The sequence below is a fragment of the Archocentrus centrarchus genome, chromosome 10 (genome assembly GCF_007364275.1).
Source record: "Archocentrus centrarchus isolate MPI-CPG fArcCen1 chromosome 10, fArcCen1, whole genome shotgun sequence".
Classification (NCBI taxonomy): Eukaryota; Metazoa; Chordata; class Actinopteri; order Cichliformes; family Cichlidae; genus Archocentrus; species Archocentrus centrarchus.
The window spans coordinates 21,158,779-21,184,457 of record NC_044355.1 but is presented as its reverse complement, the minus strand read 5'-3'; the positions used below and the strand labels follow the sequence as shown (position 1 = coordinate 21,184,457).

The window sequence follows — 25,679 nt, the reverse complement described above, 5'->3', positions numbered from 1 at the left end:
AAGATGGCAGCCTCGACATCAGAGACTGCCAGCTTTGGCAGAATGGCTGCCAGTAACATTTTAAGTTGTGGTAATTAATGTGCAGATACACCACTCTCTCTTTATGTAGTGATTTACGAAAGTGTAATTCTTTGCTTGCTGAAAAACAGCGCTGACGTATGCAATTTGTCACCACGTGTCAAATACGGGAAACATTGTGTAATATTTAAAACTACACTGTAAAGTCTGAATGTAACAGTATGACGATCTGACAGAAGACTTGCACCCACGTATCGTCCGTGCAAGAGCATGCAAAGGTTAATGTGGAAATACGGGACAAGGAGAAGCAACATGCAAGCTTAAAAGCATTCAACCGAGCCGTTTCTATCTTTGTACATTCTGAAGCTCAATCAAACCCAGACTCGGCACTAGTCTCTGTGCACAGTTTTGACATCTGCTGAAAGAAGTCATCACCTACCATAGACAAGGATCGCGGCAGAGGTGCTTTTGCGGCGAGCAACGATGTTTTTGGCCACGCACGTGTAGTTGCCGGTGTCGGCCAGCCGGGCTTTTTTGATGACGAGATTATGGTCGGGCGTGATGAAAAAATTGGGGTCACTCGCCGGGTCGATCACATCCTCGTTTCTCTGCCACTCCACCTGAAAATATATTTCAGTGGTCAAAATTCACTCCAACTCAACAGACAGCAGCCCCCCCCCCCCCCCCCCCCCCCCCCCCCGTGCAGCTCTACAGTGGCCATACATGATGTGGATGAGAGATTTCTACAGGGACGGGGAAAAGCAGCGAGGTACTTCTTTTTCTGATGCAATCAAACAGACAAAAGATGGCCAGACGTGGCTTAGTATGGTACTGAGATACAATTTATTTAACACCCTACTAATTTGAATATTTATTCACTTCTTGAGGGGGAGATTGCAGCTTTTATTTTGTAGCTGCTGAACGTCTCTGTAGCTGCTGGAGGTCCGCGAACAAAACCGATCGTGCTTTGTGTAGTTTCTGTGCCCTCTTGCAGGAGCCAAAACTGATGTTATTTCTTTTTTTGGTGTTCTCTCAGATTGGCTTGCTTGTTTTCTTGCTCTCACTTGACCTTGTTCTGTCTCAAGAGGAGCAACAGTATGGCAGCATTGTTGTTGGTATTACTGCCAGTTGTGATACCGCATATAATTGGGCCTTCTTCCTCTGGTGCGCTATCCCTGTTTTCTTCCGTCCTGACTTCTACCCTGATGTTCTTTTCTGCTGTACTGTGGCTGGCACCTTCCTTCCCATTTCTCTGCAAACTGTCCCTATACTGTCGATCTGTGATTGGCTACTCTGCGGTTTCTGGTCTCTGGGCTGTCTGAGCGGCTGGGCTGAGCTCTTCTTGTGCTGTTATTAGAGCAGTTAGTGCCTATCTGGGACCGGGAGGATGCAGTGGACGAGGTGAGACAGCTGGCCCCAGTCTGGTCCTCTAAGCACAGACATGGCATAGTGAAACAGAGAGAGAGAGTGACTTGAGCAGAACAAGAGGAGTGTATGAGAGATACAGCGCATGGAGAGGCGGGAGAGATACACCGAACGAGATAAGGAAAGAGTGAGGCAAATAGACCCATTAATTATGCATAGGCCTTTAGAGATGCCAAATGGGGAGTGAAGCCTCCAAGCCTATGCTGAGTGATGTGACGAGACGATGTGATATACAGCTTCCCAGAGATGTAAGAGAGATAATAAATCAATAAGGGCAAATAATTAGAGGTGTAATTTATCCGAACAGGGTTGTCTATTCCCTGGTGGAATGGGGAAATATGCCAGGGATCTGATCTTGAGCTACTTTGTGCTCTTTGTCCCCTTGGTGAGGAAAGGGTAAATGGATGGTAGATGCGGGCCTATAAATATCTTCTGTATCCGTGTCTCACCTCGGCTTGTGGCACTCCCTCGGGGGGATGGCAGCGCAGCAACACCTCCTGGTCCAATGCCACCTCTTTACCCTGAGGCTCCTCCTCAAAGTTCTTTCTCAGGTCTTGTAGGAGAAAAAAAAAAAAAAAAAGTAGAGAAACATAACCAATTAGGATTTTTGTGAGAGCTTGTGAAGATTTGAAAGAAACACTTCTCTCTGCAAAACTTGGCCTGGCGATGTGTCTGAATTTTCAGCTCTTGAAATGTCCAACCGTGGCCTCACTGAGCATGTCGCACTCTAGTTGGCCCCTAAGCCACACTGGGATCGGTGGCACCAACCATGTTGCTTATTACAGGCTGCCTGGCTGGTTCAGAGATGCTTGTCTGCTGCCAGAGGGGCCCGGCATCAAGCAAAAGCAATTGCATTACCCCTCACTCCCACCCACTCTGCTCTCTCTCCGGCATCCGCCAGCCTCCAGCTTCCATCTGTATGACGGCTTGGAGCAGCCACACGAAAACAAAGCCCTGAGGCGCCTGGACAAGAGCTCCTGCAAAGCCTGGCTGACTGCATGGGGCTTCACATTACGTCTCATTGAATACTTACTGTTGCACCAAGTCCTAGTATATATTTGTCTGTAAGCCCCAGCTGTGAATTACACAGGTAAAACTGGGAACACTCATTTCTCGTGGGGAAAATAAATGTAGATCCATTTGTATCAGATGAGCCAGACAGGCCGCTCATAGCTGGCGGGACTGGCACAAATTTGATGTGTTCACCCCAGGTTTTGACTCAGAGTGAAGCAATGTGTTATCGTGTTGTGAGAGGCTGAGGGCGCGACTGTGAGAATTCCTTTAAACAGATGCTGAGCCTGTCCTGACCAATCATACTGAAAGAAACATTAAGACAGGCAGAGAGAAATTGACGACATTTAATTTAATTAAAGCTGATAAATTTGGACCGGAGGAGACTCGAGATATAACAGTCTAGGAAGGCTCAAACGTATGCGAGTGAATACGCGCGTGCGTGTAAATATCCTCAATGCGATCGCCTGGTTATGCATCGTTATTCAAGCATGTGCGTGTCCTCATCTCGCATCTAACTGACTTTGCTGAGCTCTCACACAAGGATGGATAATGAATGTGTGTTTTCAAAACGTCTGGTGGTTTGGAGACGGTGCTGTGTTTGGCTCTGTCTGGAATAATACATATTTATGTGGGAATTAATAGGCAGAATGTTTTAAAATACTCAAATGTAAAATGGCTTCTTCTAATAAAGCTTTTGAGGCTGCGGCGAGGGATGTGTCTGTGTTCCCCAGACAGATTTATGATTGCTGCATAGCAATAAATTTCAAATCTGTTTTTATTTCAGTTACTTTCATAGGGATCATTGCTGATATACTGTATCCAGCAGAAAATATGCTCATGAATACTCAAATTTAGAGTTCCACTTTTTGTTTAAGACCTTCCTAGAGCAGACACATTATTCTCTGGTTCTTCCTGCCAGTGCTGGATGTTTTCTTCTCACAAGCATAATCACAGGAAGATGATTTAACTAAACTGTAATCACAGTAGTGCACTGTGGTGCAACAGATCATAATGTTCCCTGGGCTAATTGTTAAATGAAAGTTAGTCCCTTCCCAACCCACCCAAGGTGAAAACACAATATTCTCTTATTACATGCCGACATGCAATATGGAAGCACCTTGTTAGGCAGCAGCCTTTAGATTTATAATGGTGCAGTGCTCATTTTAAGGCGCACTCACAAGCAATCCTGATGTATGCTTTTTGGCTCTTCTGGGTTCCAGTGGTGCTCCAGGCGACACACTGACACCAGTACTCATCAAGTCCGAAGATCTTCTCCACCTGCTGTCTGGTAATTTCGATTGTCACCCGCATGACTGGCAGCGCTGCAAAGCAAAAACCGAGAATAAAAATCAGAACGTTGGACACGGGACAAGCGCGGCTTTGACAGCAGCAAAGAGTTAAAAGACCATAAATACTTCTCAATGAAAGGAAAAAAAACAAAACACAAACAAATGAGCTGAACTGATACCTTAAGTGCATTTTGTACCTTGAACTAAACCCAGCAAAGTAATTTTAAAAAAAAAAGGAGAGGCAGAATAAACAAGCAGAGAACTATAATCATATATAAACAGAGTGCTTGTTAACTGTGGAAAATGAGAAGAGAGCCTCACAGCTATCCTTGGTGTAATTTGGAGGGCGTGAACACAGCAACAGTTAGGAAGGAACAAGGAAGTGCTAAACAAGCACTCAGCAAACAAAAATACTCAACATAACCTGCGTCTCTATTATTAAATCCAGGAGGGAAGAGTTCAGCGTTCAGCTGTAACGTGGGGCAAAAAAGAGGCTTTATTGCTTTTCTAGAGGAATGTAAACAGAAGCCTTCTTTAAACAAAGAAAATTGGGACAAAATCCATCCCACTAAACCTTCCAAACAACACAGCGTTGTTAGACTCATGTTTTTTTATATCATATAAATAAATATATATATATATATATGAGAAGCAATCTTTCATTTCATTTTCTTTTGACCTTCTACTTGGGACTTGTAATCCAGTGGTATTTCTTATATATTGAGCTGTGACCTTGATCCTTACCATGTGCATTACTTTGTCTTCGCCTCGATAAAGAGACTGCCGTGTTTTCCTTGAGCTTCGAGCTTTCCCCATCTTATCTGTTCTCTTTGTTGTCTTTTTGCAGAGAGGTGTTCACACGAACACATTTTTAGAGTCACAGAGGACACATCCCGGAGACTAACAGGAGCAGCATACAAAATGCAGGATATTCAAATTTCAATGGAAAGCCACTTTCTAACTTCCATTCACACAAAAGCACTTTGTGACACTCTTGATTTGTCCGTGACAATCATTTCCAGCTCCAGACTGAACCTGACTGAAGCTTAACTGAGGACAGATCTATTACGCCATCACAACTTCACAGAGAAAAGGAAAGAAAGCACTTGTGCACACAAAGAGTATTCAGCAAACCGAGCAAACCAAAAATTTGGATTTTTTTTTTTTTGGTAAATAATTCGAGGGGAGCTGCACAGGACTGTACGAGAGCAGGCTGGCCCAATGACGCCACGAGCTGTTGGCGAGGGGAGGAGGGGCTCCACCGCCGGAGGCCACACACAGTGATAAGTAGCTGTGAGGGTCACTGGCAGACTGCCACGTATTAGTGTCTAAATGTGGCAGATTTTGCTATATGTGATCACAGTAAATGTGAGTACATGTGCAGTGAATCCAGCCCTGAAGCACCACTCTGAGCATCAACAACACCTCGTGCTGTGTGCAGCATTTCACCAACATGCTCACTCGCAGTTCATTTAAAAAGTAGAGAAACTGATCCTCCAATGTTTACACTGCCTTTTATAAGCCTGCCAAAAACTGTCGAAAAGTTTGAGTGATTTAAAATCCAAGGCTGGATTGAAAAAATCCTCATTTATTCCTTTTTTTTTTCTCCGTTGTCTCTCTGAAGTCCACTTCTTCTATTAAGTATGTGTGTCTGCGCTGTGTGTGTGCATCCAGTGTGTTTGGCACGGCCTGAGAGAGCACCTAAAAGCTAAAGAAATGGCTAAAGTAACAAAATGGGTACCACAGAGCATGAACAAATGGAGCATAAGAAACCCTCCTTCCTCCTGCAAATCAGCAGCATGGGGAAATTTGGCTTTCCCCCCTTAAAAACACACACTCGTAAAAGGAACAACATTTAACTTTACTACAGTGCAAATATAAGGATTGTGTTTATTTCGGCAGCTGCATCTTGTAGATTCAAAAGTAAAAAGTCAGGACCCTACTGACTGAAATGATGTCAAACTCAGGCGAGCAGCACTTATTATTGGCTGTATATTTACTTTTGCAGTAATGTGCAAATTCTATCTCGTACACCTGAAAGTGCTTTGAGAGGTAGAAGTCAAAAGCATTTTTGCTGGTGTACAGAACACGTGTATGCTTGTTATTATGTGTAAGTTAGTAATAAAATCTATGAAACGCACATTATATATGGGTGAGTAGGTGCAGCAAAGCAAAAAATGGGGGGAAAAAAAAAAAATCAATGTGAAGCGTGCCCTCAAACCTGAACATTAAATGAAACTTTATTTTGAGGGATCCTTTACAGCCTGAATAACAATGGAAACATCTGATGGCCCTGACTTAGACTGAGCTCACAGCAGTTTATGTGCACAAGATAGAAAAAATATATTTGAATACATACATTTGAAATTTGCTGTAAAGTGATATTCAGTGCTCGGTATGGTTCAAATTACAGTAGGAATTCATTTGATTAATGCAAACCTTCCTCGTTCTTTGAGCTAGAGGGTGAAAGGAATAAAGATCAGTATGGAGATGCAAAGCATGAACAATGGCAACCTGAGGTGAGAAATCCTAAGAAGAGCAATTTGAAGCTCTGCTTGCCAGGGTAATTGCATTCTGTTTCCTTATCTTTTCCTGTCTCCATAATTACCTGCTTTCTGTGTCTGACACCTTCCAGTAACACTGCTGTGAGTCACTCTGTCCAATTTCACTCCAATTAATAAGTAGGACAAAATAATCTCATCACTTTGAGGACAAAATACGTCTGTAATTTTACAGCAGTTTATAACCATCGGACAGGCTGTTATTTACCGTTGTTTTTCCCAAAGTCTGCTCCATTAAGACAGCGATGAGTAAAACAAAACTTTATGAAAATTACTCAGAGACGGGTGATGGAGAAACTACATTATTGATTCCTAAAAAGCTGTCCTTCTGAAAATGGAGCGCTGGAGCACATTTATGGCTCAATTATATTAATATTGATTTATAATAGTATGCTCACCACCTTCAAGGTGCTAGGAAGATGGGAAATTTACACTTCCTAGCCTGAAAGTGTGCACTTAACATTCCTGTTAAATGATAATTAAAACATGACACCATTCCTTCAGCCTTTGGTTTAATCTGCAACCCATTTTTTAAAATGAGCTCATTTCCCAAACCTCAGTGAAATCACTGAGAAAAATTTAAAGGGTGATTATGTGATTGACACAGTGTGAATCCGGTGCTGGAACCCTTCTATATTTTATTCTAGTGAAGTGGGGTAACTAACCCTATTTGAATATAATTTCTAAAAAGTTCATTTCACTATTGTAACACTACATGGGAATAAATTGGACTGATTAAAAAAAGAAGACAAAAGCAGGAACACCAACACAAATGCCAACAGCAGTAGAGTCAGCTCCTTTGGTAATTAATATCAGTTTTCACACCAACTACCCTCCCGACAAGCTCTAAAGCTGCAGAAACAAAGAAAAGGCATATACACTCACTCTCCACTTCAATTAAGTATACCTGTTCTGCTTATTAATGCAAATATCTTATCAGCCAATTACACAACAGCAAGTCAGGGAATTTAGGAATCTCCTGGGAGATTTTTCCGCACAACCACCTCAAAGATTTCCAGGTCCAAGGTCAAAGGAGAACAGCCAGATGAGCTGTTAAGAAGTGACAATAACTCAAATAACCACCCGTCACAATCAAGGTATGCAGAGGAGCATCTCTGAATGCATCTTCTGATGGCTGCTTCCAGCATGTCACAACCCTAAAAATCATCTTAAACTAGTGAACATGACAAGGAGTTCACTGTACTCAAATAGCCTTCACAGTCACCGGCTCACTATCTGTACTTTATACTACTCACAAGACGTTGTCTGCGTGATGGGCTACATTTCTTTATGGCCTGCAGATGGAACCTGCAGCAGCAGAAGTCTAGCTTTCTCTCAGAACACCTGAATGACAACATGCTGCATGAAAACAGGTTGATTTCTGCCACCTGAACAAATACAAAAGTTAATTTTGGCAAACTCCAATTATTAAACATTAAACTGACTCAATCATAGTGTCTTTGATCGAGAAGTGTTGATTTGTGATAATTATTTTTAAAATGCATATTTAAGCGGTAAATAAAAACATGGACTTTAAAAGATATATTTACATTTCCCTGAAATACCTGCATGGAAGAGTACCGTGCCCTTTTTAGCAGGGCAGCTACACAGGGTGCTTACAAACTCAATTTAAAATAATTTAATAGGGCAATGTAATGCTGCCAGTGAGGCAAAACCCAGAGGGAATAAAGTCAGCAAAACACACTGCTGCTGCTGCTGCTGCTTCTGAATTGTTGAAGGTGCACAGAATTAACTCAAGTCTCAAATAGACAGTTAGTGATGTTTGAAGAGATTTTAGTGCCCAAATCAAACTTAAGCATAAAAAAAAAAACACGAGGAGACAAATTGGATTTTGAAAATTATCAATTTCCCAAAGAAAATTGCAACCTTATTGTGCCGTGATTTAGTTTACCTGAACACAAACAATTATGGTAATCAACAATCTTTGTGTAAAGCAGAGAGAGAGAAAGAAAACGCTTTTATCCAAAAAAGAAGAATTAGGTAAAGCGTCAAGGCTACGGGCTAAGGCTTGGAGAAAACCACAAAAAAAACAAACACAAAAAAACACATGACTCTGCCTTGAGAAAGCCTGAATTTTAAAAAAAGTGAAATGAAAGGAATAAAAAAAAAAAAAAGACAGAAGCAAATGCAGAGTGGTTCAGTTCATGAATAAACTGACCTTACTATTGTATGATGGAGTCTTCAGGCAACAGAGTACAATATAAGCTATTACTAGATCTACTGGCACACACACACACACATTCAAAATTACTGTAATGTGTTTTTATTTTAATCTGCAACGAAGACAAGATTATTTACACATGCACTCCATTCAAATGTGCTAGAAGTGCAGTGCTGAACAAAAGGGATGGGGTCACACTGTGAGAGCACAGACATCTTTCTCTGTGTGTGGGTAGGATGAATCTCCCCCTGAGCCAACAGGGGCTCAACACACACAGGGTAAACATCATTGGACTCAATCCCGGGTGAGTCGATATTAGGCTTGTCTGAGAGCAGGACTTTATTTTTCTCTCCCTCACTCTTGTTTTCGCAGGCTCTGACCTCAATTCCATAGGGGTCATTTGCTTATCAAAGGCAAGGACTGGAACTCGCAGGTCCTGAGTGTGCGCTCATTGTGACCAAGGAAATTCAATTAGGCAGCATCCCTACAGTGTGTGTGGGTGGGATTCATCAGTGGATATAGGAGGATTAGGGTTGGGTGACTCTACATCAGGGGAATGCACCATTTCAAGGGAGAGAGTTCACAATGGTTGATGGGAGACATCACAGATGAACGCTTTTAAGAATGCACTGTCTGCACATCCCGGCAACCAGTCAAAAGCATACTCTAAGGGTTTCATTTCCTCCCGTGGTTCTTCTTTGTACCGGATGGCATCAGTGTCATCAACGGCTCCGCAAGTGTCCAAAGCTTCCTTTTAAGAAACCAACAATGTGCTCTTCTGCAGGCCAATTTACCTTTCCTACATGAAAGAAGTCCAGACATCAAGCTAGGCTGGCAAAAAACCACAACTTTGGATCTCATTGAACAGCCTGTCAAAATCAATCCAAAAGCACAGTTACCTACTCATCTATACAGTATTTACATGTGTAACCCCATGTCACAGAGCCAAGGGCATAACTGCCTTATCAAGTCTTCAAACTTCCATTATCATGTAAAGCAGTGCAGTGATGAGTGGGCTATGCTAGCTGACGCTGAGAGCTGAAAATGGCAGGTGGCGCCATAAGCGTGCCTCTCCTGACAAGGATAATGTGGCCTTCTGAGTGAAGCATGGCTCTATTAAACAGCAAGAGAGACAGGAAGAGGAGGGGGAGGGAATAAAGAAGCGGGACGCTTAGTTCACGAGGAATACACTAGGACCTTCCATTCAGGGATGTTGGTGAGGTTGCTCTCCAGTCAGTGGGACAGTGTTCTGGGTCAAGGCTGTGCCTCCGGTTATGACCAGCTTTTCAAGAGCTTCTTTTGATTGAGCTATCCATTTTTCACAATGAATGCATTCTGCAAGGCCCCTGCTGATGCTCTGAATGTCGGTACAGATTATTCATGGCTGACAAACAGGCAAACAGGTAGTGCTCCAATCAATCCGGCCAGGTTGAGTCCAATGCCACTCCAAGGAGACTCAGGTGGAGATTTGACAGTGGAGTGGGAAGAGTAAAGAATGCAGGATGGAAGAGACATGCCTGGTCTAAAAATCAACTTGTGTTGTTAAGTGACAAGTCTCAGGTCTCTTTATCTCTTTCACAGCTTTTCTTCCCCTGCCCATATTTACCTTTAACTCTATACAATCAAACATTTTGCACACAACAAACATACAGATGAATAAAATACAGTAAAATAATCAAAAATCCTTATCTGCAGGTTACCTTCATTTATGATGATAATTAGTTGCTTAATTATCATCCAGTAATTAAACTACAGCGACTTGATGGTTCAATTTATATTTTTTAGTGGAAAATGAAAAGATGAAGGAGGAAAAAAAAACTTGAAAGATTTTAGCAAATGATTATGAACTAAAAACAACCCCCATTACTTTGATGCATTTCCAGGTCACTGTTTATCTGAAGGACCTTTAAACACGAGCTTTCATCAGATTGAGATGCTTTAACCAAGGATTAACCACAGCTTATTTAGCATAGGCAAAATGTGTGCATGCCTAATTGGTTATGAAGCCGTTTGATGTATTTCAGAACCTTTATTTACAAGAAGCGCTTTAACAGAAAACAAGCAGACGTTCGATTAAACTGTGCATTTCCCCACAAAGCTTTGCTAGCATGCCAGTAGCTAGTAGCGTAGCTCAGTTTAGGTACTGATGATGTGATGCGTTCCTTCCTGTGTCATGACTGCCACATTTTTCACAGGAGACAATCTGACTTGTCACAGCAGTCACAGTCCTTGTGTCTGTTTTACATTCATGTATTGAGCTCAGGGTGCGACTGCTGTAAAAACCAGAAGGGGTGGCCCCCCCCACCCATGAAAATAATTCAGGGACCATGCTCCTGTTACAGTAGCCTAGTTATTACTGCTGTCAGTGAAATGTTTATAGAATAATTATAAACTTCAACTAACCACATTCAGAACCTAAAAATATAAACTAAGTGTTAAATATGCACAATTTTCTCAAGTCTCATTTTCTCCTCTTCAGATGATCCAATCAAACATAACAATGCAGTTAGCATGCCAGAATTAAATCCCCCTTCCACTTAGCGCTATTTAACTTCAATATTTAAGATGAAATTATTTCAAAATGCACCACCATAAAATGCTGTTTAAAAAAAAATATATATATAAATATTCAATTACTGTAGATTACTAACAGTCTGATAATGGATTATTTCTGCTTTTCTGCAAAGTGTCATCTGCAGCATGTCTCTCTTTTACCCTCATCTGCAAATCTGTAGGCAGTGAGGGAGGCGACACTGCTCCATTTACTGAGATTAACAACAGACTTGGAGTTTCAGAGTGAATAAATATCCCGATCAGGCATAACATTATGACCACCTGCCTAATATTGTGTTGGCCCCCCTTTTGCTGCCAAAACAGTCCTGATCAATCGAGACATGGACTCCACTAGACCCCTGAAGGTGTGCTGTGGAATATGGCACCAGATCCTCGAAGTCCTGTAAGCTGTGAGGTAGGGTCTCCATGGATTAGACTTGTTTGTCCAGCATATCCCACGGATGCCTGATTGGATTGAAATCTGAGGGAATTTGGAGGCCAAGTCAACACTTCAAACTCCTGCTCCTCAAACCATTTCTGAACCATTTTTGCTTTGTGGCAGGGCGCATTATCCTGTTGAAAGAGGCCATACATTTCCATAAAAGGGTGTACATTGTCTGCAACAGTGCTTAGGTAGGTGATACATGTCAAAGAGACATCCACATGGATGGCAGGACCCAAGATCTCCCAGTAGAATATTGCCCAAAGCATCACACTGCCTTCCCTGGCTTGCCTTCTTGCCATAATGCATCCTGGTGCCAGTTGTTCCCCAGGCAAGCGACGCACACACACCCAGCCATCCACGTGATGTTAAAAAAAACAAAAACAAAACATGATTCATCAGACCAGGCCACCTTCTTCCATTACTCTGTGGTCCAGTTCTGATGCTCACAGTGCCCATTATCTGCACTTTTGACGGTGGACAGGGGTCAGCAAGGGCATCCTGACTGGTCTATGCAGCCCCATACGCAACAAACTGTGACACTCTGTGTATTCTAACAGCTTTTTATCAGTACCAGCAATAACTATTTTGCCAATTTGAGCTAGCTCATCTGTTGGATCGGACCACACAGGCCAGCGTTTGCTCCTCACGTGCATCAATGAGTCTTGGCTGCCCACGATCCTGTTGCAGGTTTACCACTGTGCCGTTCTTGGACCTCTTTTGATATATACTGACCACTACAGACTGGGAACACCCCACAAGAGCTGCACCTTTGGAGATGATCTGCCCCAGTTGTCCAGCCATCACAATTTAGCACTTGTCAAACTCACTCAAATCCTCAGGCTTGCCCATTTTTCCTGCTTCTAACACAAACTTTGAGGACAAAATGTTCACTCACTTCCTAGTATATCCCACCCACTCACAGGTGCTATGATGAAGAGCTAATCAGTGTTTAACTGCAGGATGTCACAGACAGCAGCTCCGGTGCATAACTGTAGAAGTACCTAACTGCAGATCTCACCCTTGTAGGGAATTCTGATCTCGGTGATCAGGTCTTTAACAGCAGGAATGTTTCTAGGACTTTACTCTTCTTTGTAAAATCTGACTCTCTGAATCGTTTTAATTTCTCTCTAGTAGTAGTTTTCACATTAAAACAGGTGCTTGGTCGCATAATGAAAAAAATGAAAAGTTCGAATAGTATGGGATGTGGACCTGTGCATTGTCATCTGCTGTCATGGGATTGGGAATGCTGAAAGTGAAAGTTAATTACTCATTTTATTGTGGTTTGTGTTGCAGACTATTTAAAGATGCACTAAAACAGCCTACCCCCACGGGGGGATAAAAATTATTTAGCAGAAGCAGGGACGGGTGTGTGGGGGGTGGGGGTGGGGGCTCATTGCACCCTGATTGAACTGCACTTTTAAAATTTGCAATGTCTCTTCAGTGTCCTATCACACTTTTATTAGTAATGTAATAAAATCTCAACAGTAATATCCCAACAGCACTGGCAGCGGGTCGGATCCCTTACCACGGCACCAGAATGGAGCTGCTTGTATTATGTATTCTGTCCGTTTCAGAACCGTTACACTACTTAAGATAATTCGTCCTCATGTGTCCTCTTTCATTGTTAACTTGTAATCAAACACAATAAAAAATGATTACTTACAATGCTAAGGCGAGACAGCTTAATTAGATTCAAACCAATTACTTCTGAAACAAAATTTCACATTTCAAATTGTGCTCCGCTGTACCAAACTGCAGAGCAGCCCACAACACAATGGGAAGAAGATGAGATTTTGAGTGAAAATGATTTGGGCTCACTAATAATGAATAATCATGTACACACTTTGTATTCCCCAGGAGAACGAGAGCTTCACACTGCAAAAAAACTTCACTGCCATATTTGTCAGTGACAGAACACTACACTAAGCGCACACAGATTCTCACAAGAAAGCAGAGTGCGGAATAAATGACGCCCGAGTTGTTTTTAGTTGCACAGGTGTTCACGGGTTTAGAACGTGATAATGAATTGATTTACAAAACTTCAGAATAGCTCTTCTCTGTGCCCAAGTAAAGACATCAAAAGCCAGACATTCAAATTGAGTTTCCATTAATGTATTTCACATTTTTATCTGGTTGCTAGCTACCGCACAAAAGCCAGAACTGATTACATCAAATGGACATTAATTCAAAGCAATGGATTTTTCTATTTACACTGTCCCTCCGTAATTAGTTTGCCTAACCTTTCTTAATCGCACACACACACAAGCGCACATAGGCAGTGCTGTGATTTACCACCGTGCCCTTACCAAAGTGCCCTTTTTGTAATTACTCTCCATCCAATATCCTAACCCTGATGATTGGCAAGAGCAAAATGTTCCAGATGCCACAGTCTTCTGGCTGGGAGTGACTGGGACTTGCTCCTTTATCTCCCACATACACCTTGTCCTACTGCGAATGAGAACACGTCGGAGGTGAAGGCCTTGAGCACTTTGCTTCTGCTTCCATTACATTTTGCAGAGTGGGAGGATCTGATAGAACCTTACCCACATGAAAGCCGTGATAATTTGCTCCGGCTAACATGTTTCTCTCCCCCTTGTCTGACATGGCCTTGGGCGCTGAAGTAAATAAGGAAAGCTGCTTCAGGTAAGCCAGCCTAGCTCCCATCTGGTTGCCGAGTGCTCTGCGCCATACAAATTGCATTAAGGTTTCTCCCCCACCTCCCCTCCTCACGATCTTTGGGTCCCTTTTAGGGCCTTTGGCCGGCAGTGTTGTCTCAGTTAGAAGGCATGAGGTTTTGGTAATCCAATGAAGGTGTGTAGGCGAATGTAAATACTGAGCACAACAACCAGCATTCAGTAAACAGCCTGGGGGAACACAGAGGCTAAAAAGTCTTTCTACTGAATTTCATTTCTTTCTCAATTTTTTTGAAGAACTACTAAGATTAGAATTTGTTTTAATAACAGCATATAGCTTTTGTGGATAATGACTCAATACAACTTCTTAAACACGTCTGTATATAAATATTTTTACAGTTCTATTAAGACATTGCAAATAAAAATCTCTCTACTTGGAGGTCACATTTTTCAGAGCTTTTTACTAGCATGCACCATAGGAAAACACTTAATCTCAGGTCCATAATGCCATAATGAAACCAAAACATTACAAGATAATCTGACAACGAAGACACTGCACAGCATTTATCTCAAAGCAATGAAACTGTGTCACTCAGAACACCGTGATCTAAAACTAAAGACATTCCTATAATAGAATACAAAGTTAGACATGCAGTTTTTATATATTAACTACACAGTCAGGATACCAGTCAGTCCTGTGTTCCACATTTCACTGTTTGAGAGTACATTACACCAAAGACTTAAGAACTTAGAACTCACATTATATACTACACACTGTGTTTAAATTAAGCATTTAAACACAGATATTTTTAATTTACAAACCCTGTTACACTTTTTATTTGTACCAGTAATGCAGCCAACAGCTGAATAATGATAATTTTGGTGACATTCAAAAAAGCTGTTAGGCAGGAAAATCCCCTGCTGAATACCAGGTAATTTCTTCAGTAATTGAAAGTGATTAATTATTTTGAAAAAACAAACAAACAAAATAGCACAGAATGTGCAATATAATCCTTCAGAAACTGTAAATATTTTAGCAACGACATTTGTTTAACGCCACAATCTTAATTCTGGTCTCGCCTCAATGTTCATATGGCGGGATACAGCAAACGCCAGACTGCACTGATCTCTTAAGAAATTATACGTTTTTATTTATTAAATCAAATCTGGCATGAAAAATAAGACTGAAGCATTGAGGAAAAAACACTGGAGAGCAAGTATCAGCATTGTGCCATGTCAGATATACATGACTGTCACAGAAAATGTACGGGACAATAATCGCCTCAATGTTACTGTTACACCAACCTATTTGGGTGCCTCTTTTTCTTCCGACTGCTCCCTGTAGCGGTTGCCCCAGCGGATCATCTGCCTCATCTCACCCTATCCCTAGCATCCTCCTCTTTCACACCAACCCCCTGCATGTCCTCCTTCACTACGTCCACAAATCCATGACTTTTGGATTAGAGCCTTCATCAGAAATAAAACATGCTACAAATAACATTCTAAATTGGGCAGATATGAAGTCGAAAAATAAAATCAATCACACGCGTGCACGCATACACGCACACACAGACACAGTCAGTATGGGCCATGTGACTTCAGGCTAATTTTTTGTTTGAGGTTGGAGGCAAATGGAGACAAACAGGCCCAAGGTGTAACAAAGGCTTGATACATAATTATAGAGGCTTGAGTATCAATCCTCCTGCTGCATTACAGTATCACATGTCCAGTACCAGATACTTGCTTCGCCTTTCTTCCAGCCTGGGACTTCCACTGGTCTGCTCCATTAACCTATTTGAAATTTTGTTTACTGTATGTTTTCTAATGGTCCTGATGAAGGCCACTAGCCTAAAGGAAATCAGATGAATAATAAAAGGTTTATGTCTTATGTACTTTAAGTGTTCTTGGTGTTTTGACCTCTTATTGAACGGGGAGGGAGGGGTAGGGTGTGGGAAGAAGGGTAGAAAAATCTGAGCACATATAACATTCCCTGCAGTGACAGAAATGGAAGCTCCGACTTAAACCTGGAAACTGTTCACAGCCTCAGTGTGTAATCTGTTTAAATCCCCCCAACTACCCCAGCGGTCACATGATGCCAAGCTTACAAGGCTCTCATTCCAAGGCGGACTGTGTTGTTGAGTCCACAATCAAGTATAATGCGACGCATGAGGGGATGAAGCGCTGCAGACCGAGCACGGATTGAGCCTTTAAATATTGATTTCTTTGTTCAAATCTGACTGCTTCAATTATTAATAGTGTAGATGCAAGACAGAGAATTGTGGACTTTATAAATAACCTCATGCTGAAAATTGAGAAATTGGGGTGAAAGTACAGAGTTGGACCCCCTGAGCTTTTTTTAATAGCAGAGGTAGCAGATGTTGGAAGGTGGTGTTGGAATAATATGCATACATGAGGCACAGATGCAGAAAACAACCGAAGCAAACCAAATGTTAAAAAAGAATCATATGCAAATGATAGGGATGGGCCCCGCCCTTTTTTTTTTTCAATATATGAATAAGTAATTTAAATAATTCTCTAAATAATAAAATAATTCTCTTTGGCCTTTGACTGCTCTTTAAATACTCTAAAATCTCTTGAAAGACACAGGAAAAGAAAAAGCATGTTCAGAAGACAAACTCTAAAACAACACAAATGAATTATTCATTTGAATCACATAAAATCCTCAAGATTGCTTCCTGATGGCTCCCAGACCAGGACGTCTGCTCCTGTTGTTGTCAGCACGCCTCATTGAACACCTGCTTCGATGAAAAGGTTTCCTCCGGTTCCAAAGATGCTCTTTCTGCATCCCCCCCCCTCGTGTGCCGTGTGGTCAACACACTGGCCGCAAACGCTGAATCGGGAAGTGTTACACGTGGGCAGGAAAATGCTGACTACAGTTTTTATTTTGTGAAACACGAGGGAGAAAATGTTTGCCTGCTTGTTTTTCACTCTGTCACCCACCTGACTCAAAGTCCAACAACCTCTATATAAAGCACACAGGCGGTCCACTGTAGGTTTACTTAATACTTCAGAGTAAATAAATTCTTAGGGTACAATATACAGCAGACAGGTTTAGATGTCTTTGGTTATAAATGCACCATCCCACCTCCATTTCACTACCTATTTGTGACACTTCTTTCTCTTCTCTCCTGCTCACATTTTTACACAGCACTTCACGAGGAGATTGAAGCTATTCTTCTTCCTTCACTGCATAAAACAGTCCTTTCACTACAGCACCACTATCCCATACCCAGGACACCCTGCAGCTTTTAGTTTAAAAGGGAGAAAAGCTGCAACTTGATGTTTGTTTGAGGAGTGTGTAAAATACCTATACTGAAAGTCTCCTTGGGGCCAAACACACAAAGCATTAACTTCCAAGCCACCGAGTTCCTCTGCCTATCAAAAAATCTCCAAGGACTATTTAGCTGTCAGCTCCTTCACTACACCTGCAGCTCCACTATTTTTAAACGAATTTGAGCAAAGCAGATGTTGATTGACACCACAAACTCCCACTCTGTCTCCCTCTGTCAGCATAGCACCAGCGCCTTTCATTTTCCAAAGGATGTAGAGGTAAGTTGAAAGATAAAATTACATTACAGTGTATAAAAAAAAAAAAAAAAGAATGGCAAAAAAAAGTATATCAAAGCTTATTGCTCAAAACCAAAATGGCAGGATGGAGTTTACCGGCTTCTCTCTGCTCACTTCTCAGTCCCAGCATTTTTAAAAATAGCAAATCTTGAGGTACATTATGAAATCTAAGCACATTTGCAACTTTGGCCTCTATTTTCTTGGCACAAGGGAAGTGTGAGTGGTCTGGGTAATGCATGGGTAATGCATGTGCTGCAGCATACAAAGCACATTTTATCCAGATGTCTTGGTTAAGGCAGGGAAAGCTCAGAAGTAGTTAGACAGATCAGAGCCAATATTTCCATGTAGCTCTCAGAACCTAGCTGCTTTCCACAAAGGTACTGAGTGCCTTTGAAAATGCATTTTTAAATGCCTTTACCCGCAATGATTGCAAAACTAAAATACTTAACACGCAAACCGCAGAAAATATCCAGCAGCGTATTTGCACTTGAAAATGAGGAATTCGCCACAATAAGAGATTTTTTTTTTTTTCAAAAACAAAACTCACACACACACACACACACACACACACACACACACACACACACACACACACACACACACACACACACACACACACGTGCAAGCTTGAAGGACTGTATTGATAACATGTCTATCTTTACCAGACTGTGTAAATAAATAACTCGAAATGTTCTAAAAAGAAAGAAACACTAAGACTACTGAATGCATTCCAACTTCCACCAAGGGCACAGCTTTTGTGAGACTGACAAATGCAAAATTACTTTAGAGAAAGCATGGCGCTGAGCTGACGTGGGATATGTTTTGGTGGGAGGACAAAGGCTGTGCGTGTGGGAGACTGGAACAGTGGTGTTGTTGTTTGACAAATGGTAATTATCCTTTTTTTTCCCACTTTTGTTCCACTAATTGCAGTTAATTTTGAAATTTATTATTCCTTCATGTCAAGACCAACTTGAAAAGAAACAGACCCAACCAAATTTAAACTAAAAATAAATAAATAAATAAAAAAACAAAAACAACTACTACTTACACAAAGTTGAAGAAGCCAAGGAGTGCGGCCCCCTTGTATGATTTTATTGGTGGGATCAATCAGCACAGCTGGCTGGTTTTTAATTCAGTCCACCACACTTTACTCCCACTGCTGCAAACACACTTGCAGTTGTCTCAAGGCCAGGCAAACACAGGCTTCAATTAAATCCACTTTGACTCCCCTCTCACTCTGTGGTGTGTTGCTGTGCTCTGAGAAAGGTCTGCCTCCCCGTGCATAAACACGTACACGGACGCGCTCGCTCGGCCTGACCTGCCTGAGAAGTCTAATAGAACACACTGGCAGATGTGTCACGGGAACAATTCACCTTGCCATCTGTTTTTCGGTGCTTCATTGCCAAATCCTTTCCCCTCCATCCTGCAATCAAGGGCAGGATGAAATACAAGTCCCATTATGGGGAAGCAGCTAATAATGCATTATCAATTAGTCCCCTTGGCTACTGATCGATGCTTAGCAGGTGGTACAAGGCCATTCTGTTCATTTAGGACTATATTGTCCTCTTCCCCACTGATTCTCTTATTTCCTTCTGTTCATTAGATCCTGGCTCGCAGGCCTATCAGGTTTTGCTTGAACTGCAACAAGACTGTTCTTCAATATTCTTCTAAAGATCATGTTTAATCACTTTTGTGTGGCCCCAGCACCACTAGGATACCGCCGTCGTGATTTCACCTGAATTTTGACAATGCTAAAATGACGGCAGGCTTGTTACTGCTTTCAAATAAATGTCATTCGTGTAAATGGATCTCGTCTCCTCTAAGGCATCCATGATGTTGACCTATACAGATGTGAAAGAATCAAGAAGAAAAAAAAAAAAAAAAAAAGAGTGTAATACAGGGACCTGGAGAGGGGAGAGTGGGTGGGAGTTGGTGTGCAGGAGGCGATTGGCTGCTATAATACCACAGATAAGTATTGAGGTATTAAAATAAAGGTTACAGATCATTTAGGCTTAGCCTAGCTTATCTCCCCCTTAGATCAGAAATTAAATATGTCATCACATTGCAATCCATGATGGAGTGAGTCAGAAAAAAAAACGATAAACATATTTTATACAAATGAATCCTCTCAGGTTTGCAGACATCGGGGCTAGCCCTGTATTGTCATAACATTATTAGTTTCTTTTTTTCTTCCCTAAACAGGTAGATGGCTTTAAAAGATTTACTGACTACGTCATACGCGGTATTTAGACTTCAAAGGATTGACAGAGGACAAGAGCTGATGCTGATAAACCCCAGGTTCTTAGGGATGGGTTACATTCCTTTTCTATAGGTCTTGTAAATGACTTGTGGCGGTGTAAAAAGAGAATATTAGTTTATTAATATCGTGCGAGTGACTCAACAGCAAACTGTTTCAAAAAGGACAAAGAAAGTGTTTGCTGTTTTTCTTCATCATTTTCTCTTTTCATTTTCAGGAGCCTCGTCGACATCCGGTTCAATCAACAGAGAAAATATAATCTCCCATCTTTATAAGACAGTTGCAGAGGTTTATTGAAATAGGAATGTGAAATGCATGTATTTTCCACCTGAGAGGGTCTGCTGCTGGGTGACAATGCGAAGCGTGGATCAAAATCGTTTCCATCAATGCTGGCAGATGAAATGCAAACACAATCAAATCAGCCTGGCCCATACAACAAGCCTCCGCTCAAATGCCAATCTCCCTTCTTCTCATCATGCGTCTGATGAGATATCATAGAGTGGGAGAATCTCCTAATCTATGCAAACACACTGTCAGCATTGATTTGTTCGGAGGGGATATGTCTTTATTAGGACTCACCAGACGTCTCCTCTCTCCGACCTGGGAAAGACACAGAGCTGTCCGAGGCTTTGGAAGCAGACACAGCCATAACAATTGAGATAAGTTACTGAGGACAGGTAATGAGAACCGATAGACTTGAGGATGGATCGATACTGGACACTGAAACCAGAAGAGGAAGGACAAATTGTGACATCTCTTCTCTTTTCCATGTTCAAAGGAGTTTCTGAAAGCAGCTGTGTGTGTGTGTGTGTGTGTGTGTGTGTGTGTGTGTGTGTGTGTGTGTGTGTGTGTGTGTATAAAAAGGACATTCATGAAATACAAAGGTGTGTGAGTAAGTCTAACTGTAACTAAACAGTACACACAGTAGGTGGAGCGCCTCTTTTGTCTTTCCTGCTCTGAATCAGATTCAATAAACAGACCTGTCTGATGAGGGCAGAGGTCACGTCTCTTGTAGACAGTTATCCACATGTCATGTTTTCTGCAGCCTGAGCCGTGGATACTGAGAAATCTGACTGAAACACGCCGGCACGTCAGACCTGGGTCAGTTATTAATTTAAACCCTTCCAGTTACTTTGACGTTTCACTGAGTGCTGGGACCGAACATGTTCGGGAGTTTGCTGAATATTACCTCTGCTGTGCTGGGTCAGACCAGCTCATGTCAGAAACTGCCACGTATCCCGTATTCCTTCTTTTATTTTGCTCTGCTGCATGAAGGTGAAGGATTTATCGATCACTCCTTCGGCTCGCTTTGACCGGTTTGTTTTCCCATTTGATATTCTTTAGTAACAACAGCACGACCAAAAGTGATTAGGACTGAGGCAATCCCTTTATGTACACTGTGCGGTAATCACAACAGACAGTGGAAGGTTGCTACAATGCTTCAAACGCCTTGGTGAACCAGACACGCTCAGAACAAGCAGTCTGGTTCAACTTAACTTATGTCACAGAGAGAGCCTTGTTCTTACTGCTTTGCCCGTAGTCTGCAGCAAGTATGACATAATTTCATACCTTACAATGACACCAAACAATGATAGGAAGTATTGGTTAATCCAGTAAATGACATCTCACAAATTAAGGTGCATTATAGTCAAATGTTGCCCTACACACGCCTTGCTTAGAGACTAGCAACATTACAAGTATACACATTAAAATTTTAAAGGTTTAAATTTTAAAATCATGTTTCTTCATCCTATTTCTAATCTATTGGTTTAATAGATTTAGAGCTCTTACGTACATTGTTTTTGACTTGACTTTCTGCACGTTGCCTCACGCGCCCGAAAAACGTTGCCTCTCTTTTTAGGTTCAAATCACTGGCAGAGAAAGTGGGCACCGTCTCTTCTAGGATCTAATTTAGTTTGAAATGTTTAGTTACTATTGATCAGTTATTGTTTCAGATTAAACCTGTCTGTATGGCTTTAGTGATGAAGTCTTATATATTATTGTATAACATATTTTTACTGCCTGTTTTATAATTCTGTATTATATTAGACTTTAACTTATGTCTGCCTGTGTTGGCAAGGGCACTCTGAAAAAAAAGGTTTCAGTAATGCTCACTGAGTGAAATACCGATAATGAGGCCGCTCAAGTCTTAACTTGAATTCACCCTGACAAGTTTAATTGCTGAATAAAACCTTGAAACCTTTTCCAAAATGCTCAAACAAGCTCAGAAATATTAGCGGGCCCCAACAGCAGCAGTATTTTTCTTGGCTAATGAATAATAAATTTTTCACACTTACAGTGACACACAGCTTAATTAATTAGCTTCCATTTATTTTGTACCAATGTCACTGGTAATTTTTCAGGCAGGTTGTTGGCGATTATCAAAAGGTTCTTTAATGAAACCAAATGCAGGCCAAACAGGGGCAGAAAAAGCCAGCAAAGCCAAACTAGGAAAAATAATTACAAAGTGGACAATCAAAGGTGTGGAGGGAAAAAGGAGGATCACAGACTTGAGAGATGGATGGACAACGAGGCACAGGTAAACTTAAGACGATAAAGGCAGAAAGAAATGCAGCCTCTGAAATAGGAAGTATCAGGAACAGGAAGTATCTGAGGTAAAGTTGTGGACCACACACACACACGCACGCACACACACACATATCAGTGTTTTGCACACAGACTTTACCAAGAATATTTGATAAAATACAATACCACTCAAAAGTTTGGACACACCTTCTCATTCAACATTTTTTTTTCCTACATTGTAAATTAATACTCAAGTCATCCAGACTAAGAAGGAACACAGGAATCAAGTAGTAAACTTAAAAGTGTTAAACCAAAATATGTTTTAGATTCTTCAAAGTCGGCACCTTTTGCTTTGATTACAGCTTTGCACACTCTTGGCATTCTCTCAGTCAGCTTCACGAGGTAATCGCCTGAAATGGTTTTCCAACAGTCTTGAAGGAGTTCCCAGAGGTGCTGAGCACTTGTTGGCTGCTTTGCCTTCACTCTGCGGTCCAACTCATCCCAAACCATCTCAACTGGGTTTAGATCAGGTGATTGTGGAGGTCAGGTCATCCGGTGCAACACTCCATCACCCACTTTCTTGTTCAAACAGCACTTACATGGCCTGGAGGTGTGTTTGGGGTCACTGTCCTGTTGAAAAACAAATGATGGTCCCACTGAGCACAAACCAGATGGGATGGTATGTCACTGCAGACTGCTGTGACAGCCATGCTGGTTAAGTGTACCTTGGATTTTGAATGAATCACCAACAGTGTGCAAAGGCCCCAGCAAAGCCCCACACTTCCTCCTCCATACTTCACAGTGAGAACTACACATGTAGGAACCATCCGCTCACCTTTTCTGCATCTTACAAAGACATTTTGGAACCAAAATCTCAAATTTGGACTCATCAGACCAAAGGAGAGATCTCCACTGGTCTAATGTCCATTCTTTGTGTTTCTTGGCTCAAGCCATTCTCTTCCAGTTGTTCTTCCTTAGAAGTGGCTTCTTTGCAGCAATTCGATCATAAAGTCCAGATTCATGCAGTCTTCTCTTTGTCTACACATCTCAGTTGATGTTGAGATGTGTGTGCTACTTGAACTCTGTGAAGCATTTAGGTGGGCTCTTATCTGGGATGTTGTTAACTTGTGGTCTCTGAGGCTGGAAACTCTGATGAACTTATCCTGTGCAACAGAGGAAACTCTTGGTCTTCCTTTCCTGGGGTGGTCCTGATGAGAGCCGGTTTCATCATAATGTTTGATGGTCTTTGCGACTGCACTTGAGGATACTTTCAAAGTTCTTGAAATTTTTTGGATTGACTGACCTTCATTTCTTAAAGTAATGATGGACTATTCTTTTTCTTTACTTAGTTGAGCAGTTCTTGCCATAATATGGATTAGAACATTACTCAAATAGGGCTGTTCACTGTACACCAACTCTACCTCTTCTAATACATCAAGAGGGCAAGAAATTAACTCTTAACAAGGCACAGCTGTTAACTGAAAGCCATTCCAGGTGACTACCTCATAAAGCTGACTGAGAAAATGCCAATGTGTGCAAGCAAGAGGTGCCTACTTTGAAGGATCTAAACTTGTTTAACATGTTTTGTTTACTAAATAATTCCATATGTATTCCTTCAGAGTTTGGATGACTTTAATATTAATCTACATGCAGACAATTTTTAAATAATAAATAAAAAAATAAATAAATAAAAAAAACACTGAATTAGAAGATGTGCCCAAACTTATGGCTGGTACTGTATATATTTTTATTTTTCACTGATGTGAGAGAGTGACATCATCAACAACTGATATCGTAGCTGACAACCCCGCTAATTTTGAAAATTCAGTTGCCAACTAGTTTCCTGTGTTATTTCCCTACTGGGTGGCTCATTGGCCAGATTGCTCTTCAATACCACTCAGCTGCTTGAGTCTCATGTCCAATTATAACCAGAACCTGCAGCAGGTAAAGAACTGCTTCATATAAACTACTCAGAGCTCACCAAGCCTTCACAGCAGAACAGGCTGCAGTCCATCCTTAGGACAAGAGACTTACTGGAGAGGTAGCTGATTAAAATGTTCAATTACCTATCATGATGTGCAATTAAGATGTTTGTAGAGGAGAGCCGTATTATTTAGTATGAAGGCTTCTTTCTGTGTGTGTACACAGGTGCATGTGTGAAAGCAGGACTTAAAAAAAAAAAAAAAAAAAACAACAAAAAGAAACCCAACCTCAAATCAGTGGTTAACACTGTGCATGCAGTCCAAGTATACACAGGAGGCACAAAAACATGAGAATACGAATGGAGAAAAATCGACGGACAGCGCAGACCATAGCAGCAGGTCGGCTGCTTCTTTCACAATCAACTTAAAACTGCATGTGTGCCTCACTGTTAATGAACCACTTATCCATCAAAGACTGGAAGAAAAACCCTGCTGAACAGAGGACAACAAACAATAAATCTGTACACCATCTCCGACAGTGACTCTTGATTTTGATGTGTTTACGTGCAATTTCTATTAATTTACTGTCGAAATTAAGAGCATCCGTTTCATTTGCATAACAAACAAAGAAGGACCCTTGATAAGAATGCTAATCAGTTTAAACTGAGGCTGATATCTGAGGGGCTTTTTGACAGATTTCGCATCATCGTCATGTGGGTATTTACATCTCTGGTCTTCTTAATGGAGAAAGCACTGGGTGCAAAGCATGGGCAGAAGAAACTACTAAGAATCACACTGGAAAATGCTCAAAATTTCTCTAAAAACAAAATTGTTACTTTTGACAAGGTGATTTTTTTTCCCCCCTGCTCTACCAGGTATAAATCGTCAATCAATTTTTTCAACTTGGATACGTCTCCAAACTCCTCATTCCTCTCTCCTTAAGGCAGGATGTTGATATCGGGCAGCTTCTGGTGTAACAGAAGTCCTGGTTGCTTGGCAACAGGTATGAGTTTAGAGTCCAGTGTGAGTGTGACAGCCAGGGTAAGGACAACCTGACACACACACACAGCTTTGCCACTGTTGGATGTGTGTGCCTTACACATTTCTTGCAAGAAGTGGGATTAGACGGAGCCATCAGTAAACTCCTCGGGGCAGTGCTGACATTAAACAGCACAAGTGTTTGAGAGATCGATGCAGGTACCTCGGAGTATCCATACCTCTGGACAACCACACGTCCTTCATAACTGCACAGCTCCACATATGAAA

At 41.5% G+C, this 25,679-nt stretch overlaps 1 protein-coding gene across 1 annotated transcript in view; it reads right to left on the bottom strand.

The window, feature by feature from the left end:
* Window positions 1-25,679, bottom strand: part of unc5a (unc-5 netrin receptor A) — a 144,236-nt gene that overhangs the window by 39,788 nt on the left and 78,769 nt on the right. Inside the window, exons 3-5 of the mRNA XM_030739111.1 lie at window positions 3,636-3,779; window positions 1,893-1,996; window positions 458-638 (exon numbers count right to left, since the gene is read on the bottom strand). Coding sequence (XP_030594971.1) covers window positions 458-638; window positions 1,893-1,996; window positions 3,636-3,779 — 429 coding nt within the window. The remainder of the gene's footprint in view (window positions 1-457; window positions 639-1,892; window positions 1,997-3,635; window positions 3,780-25,679) is intronic.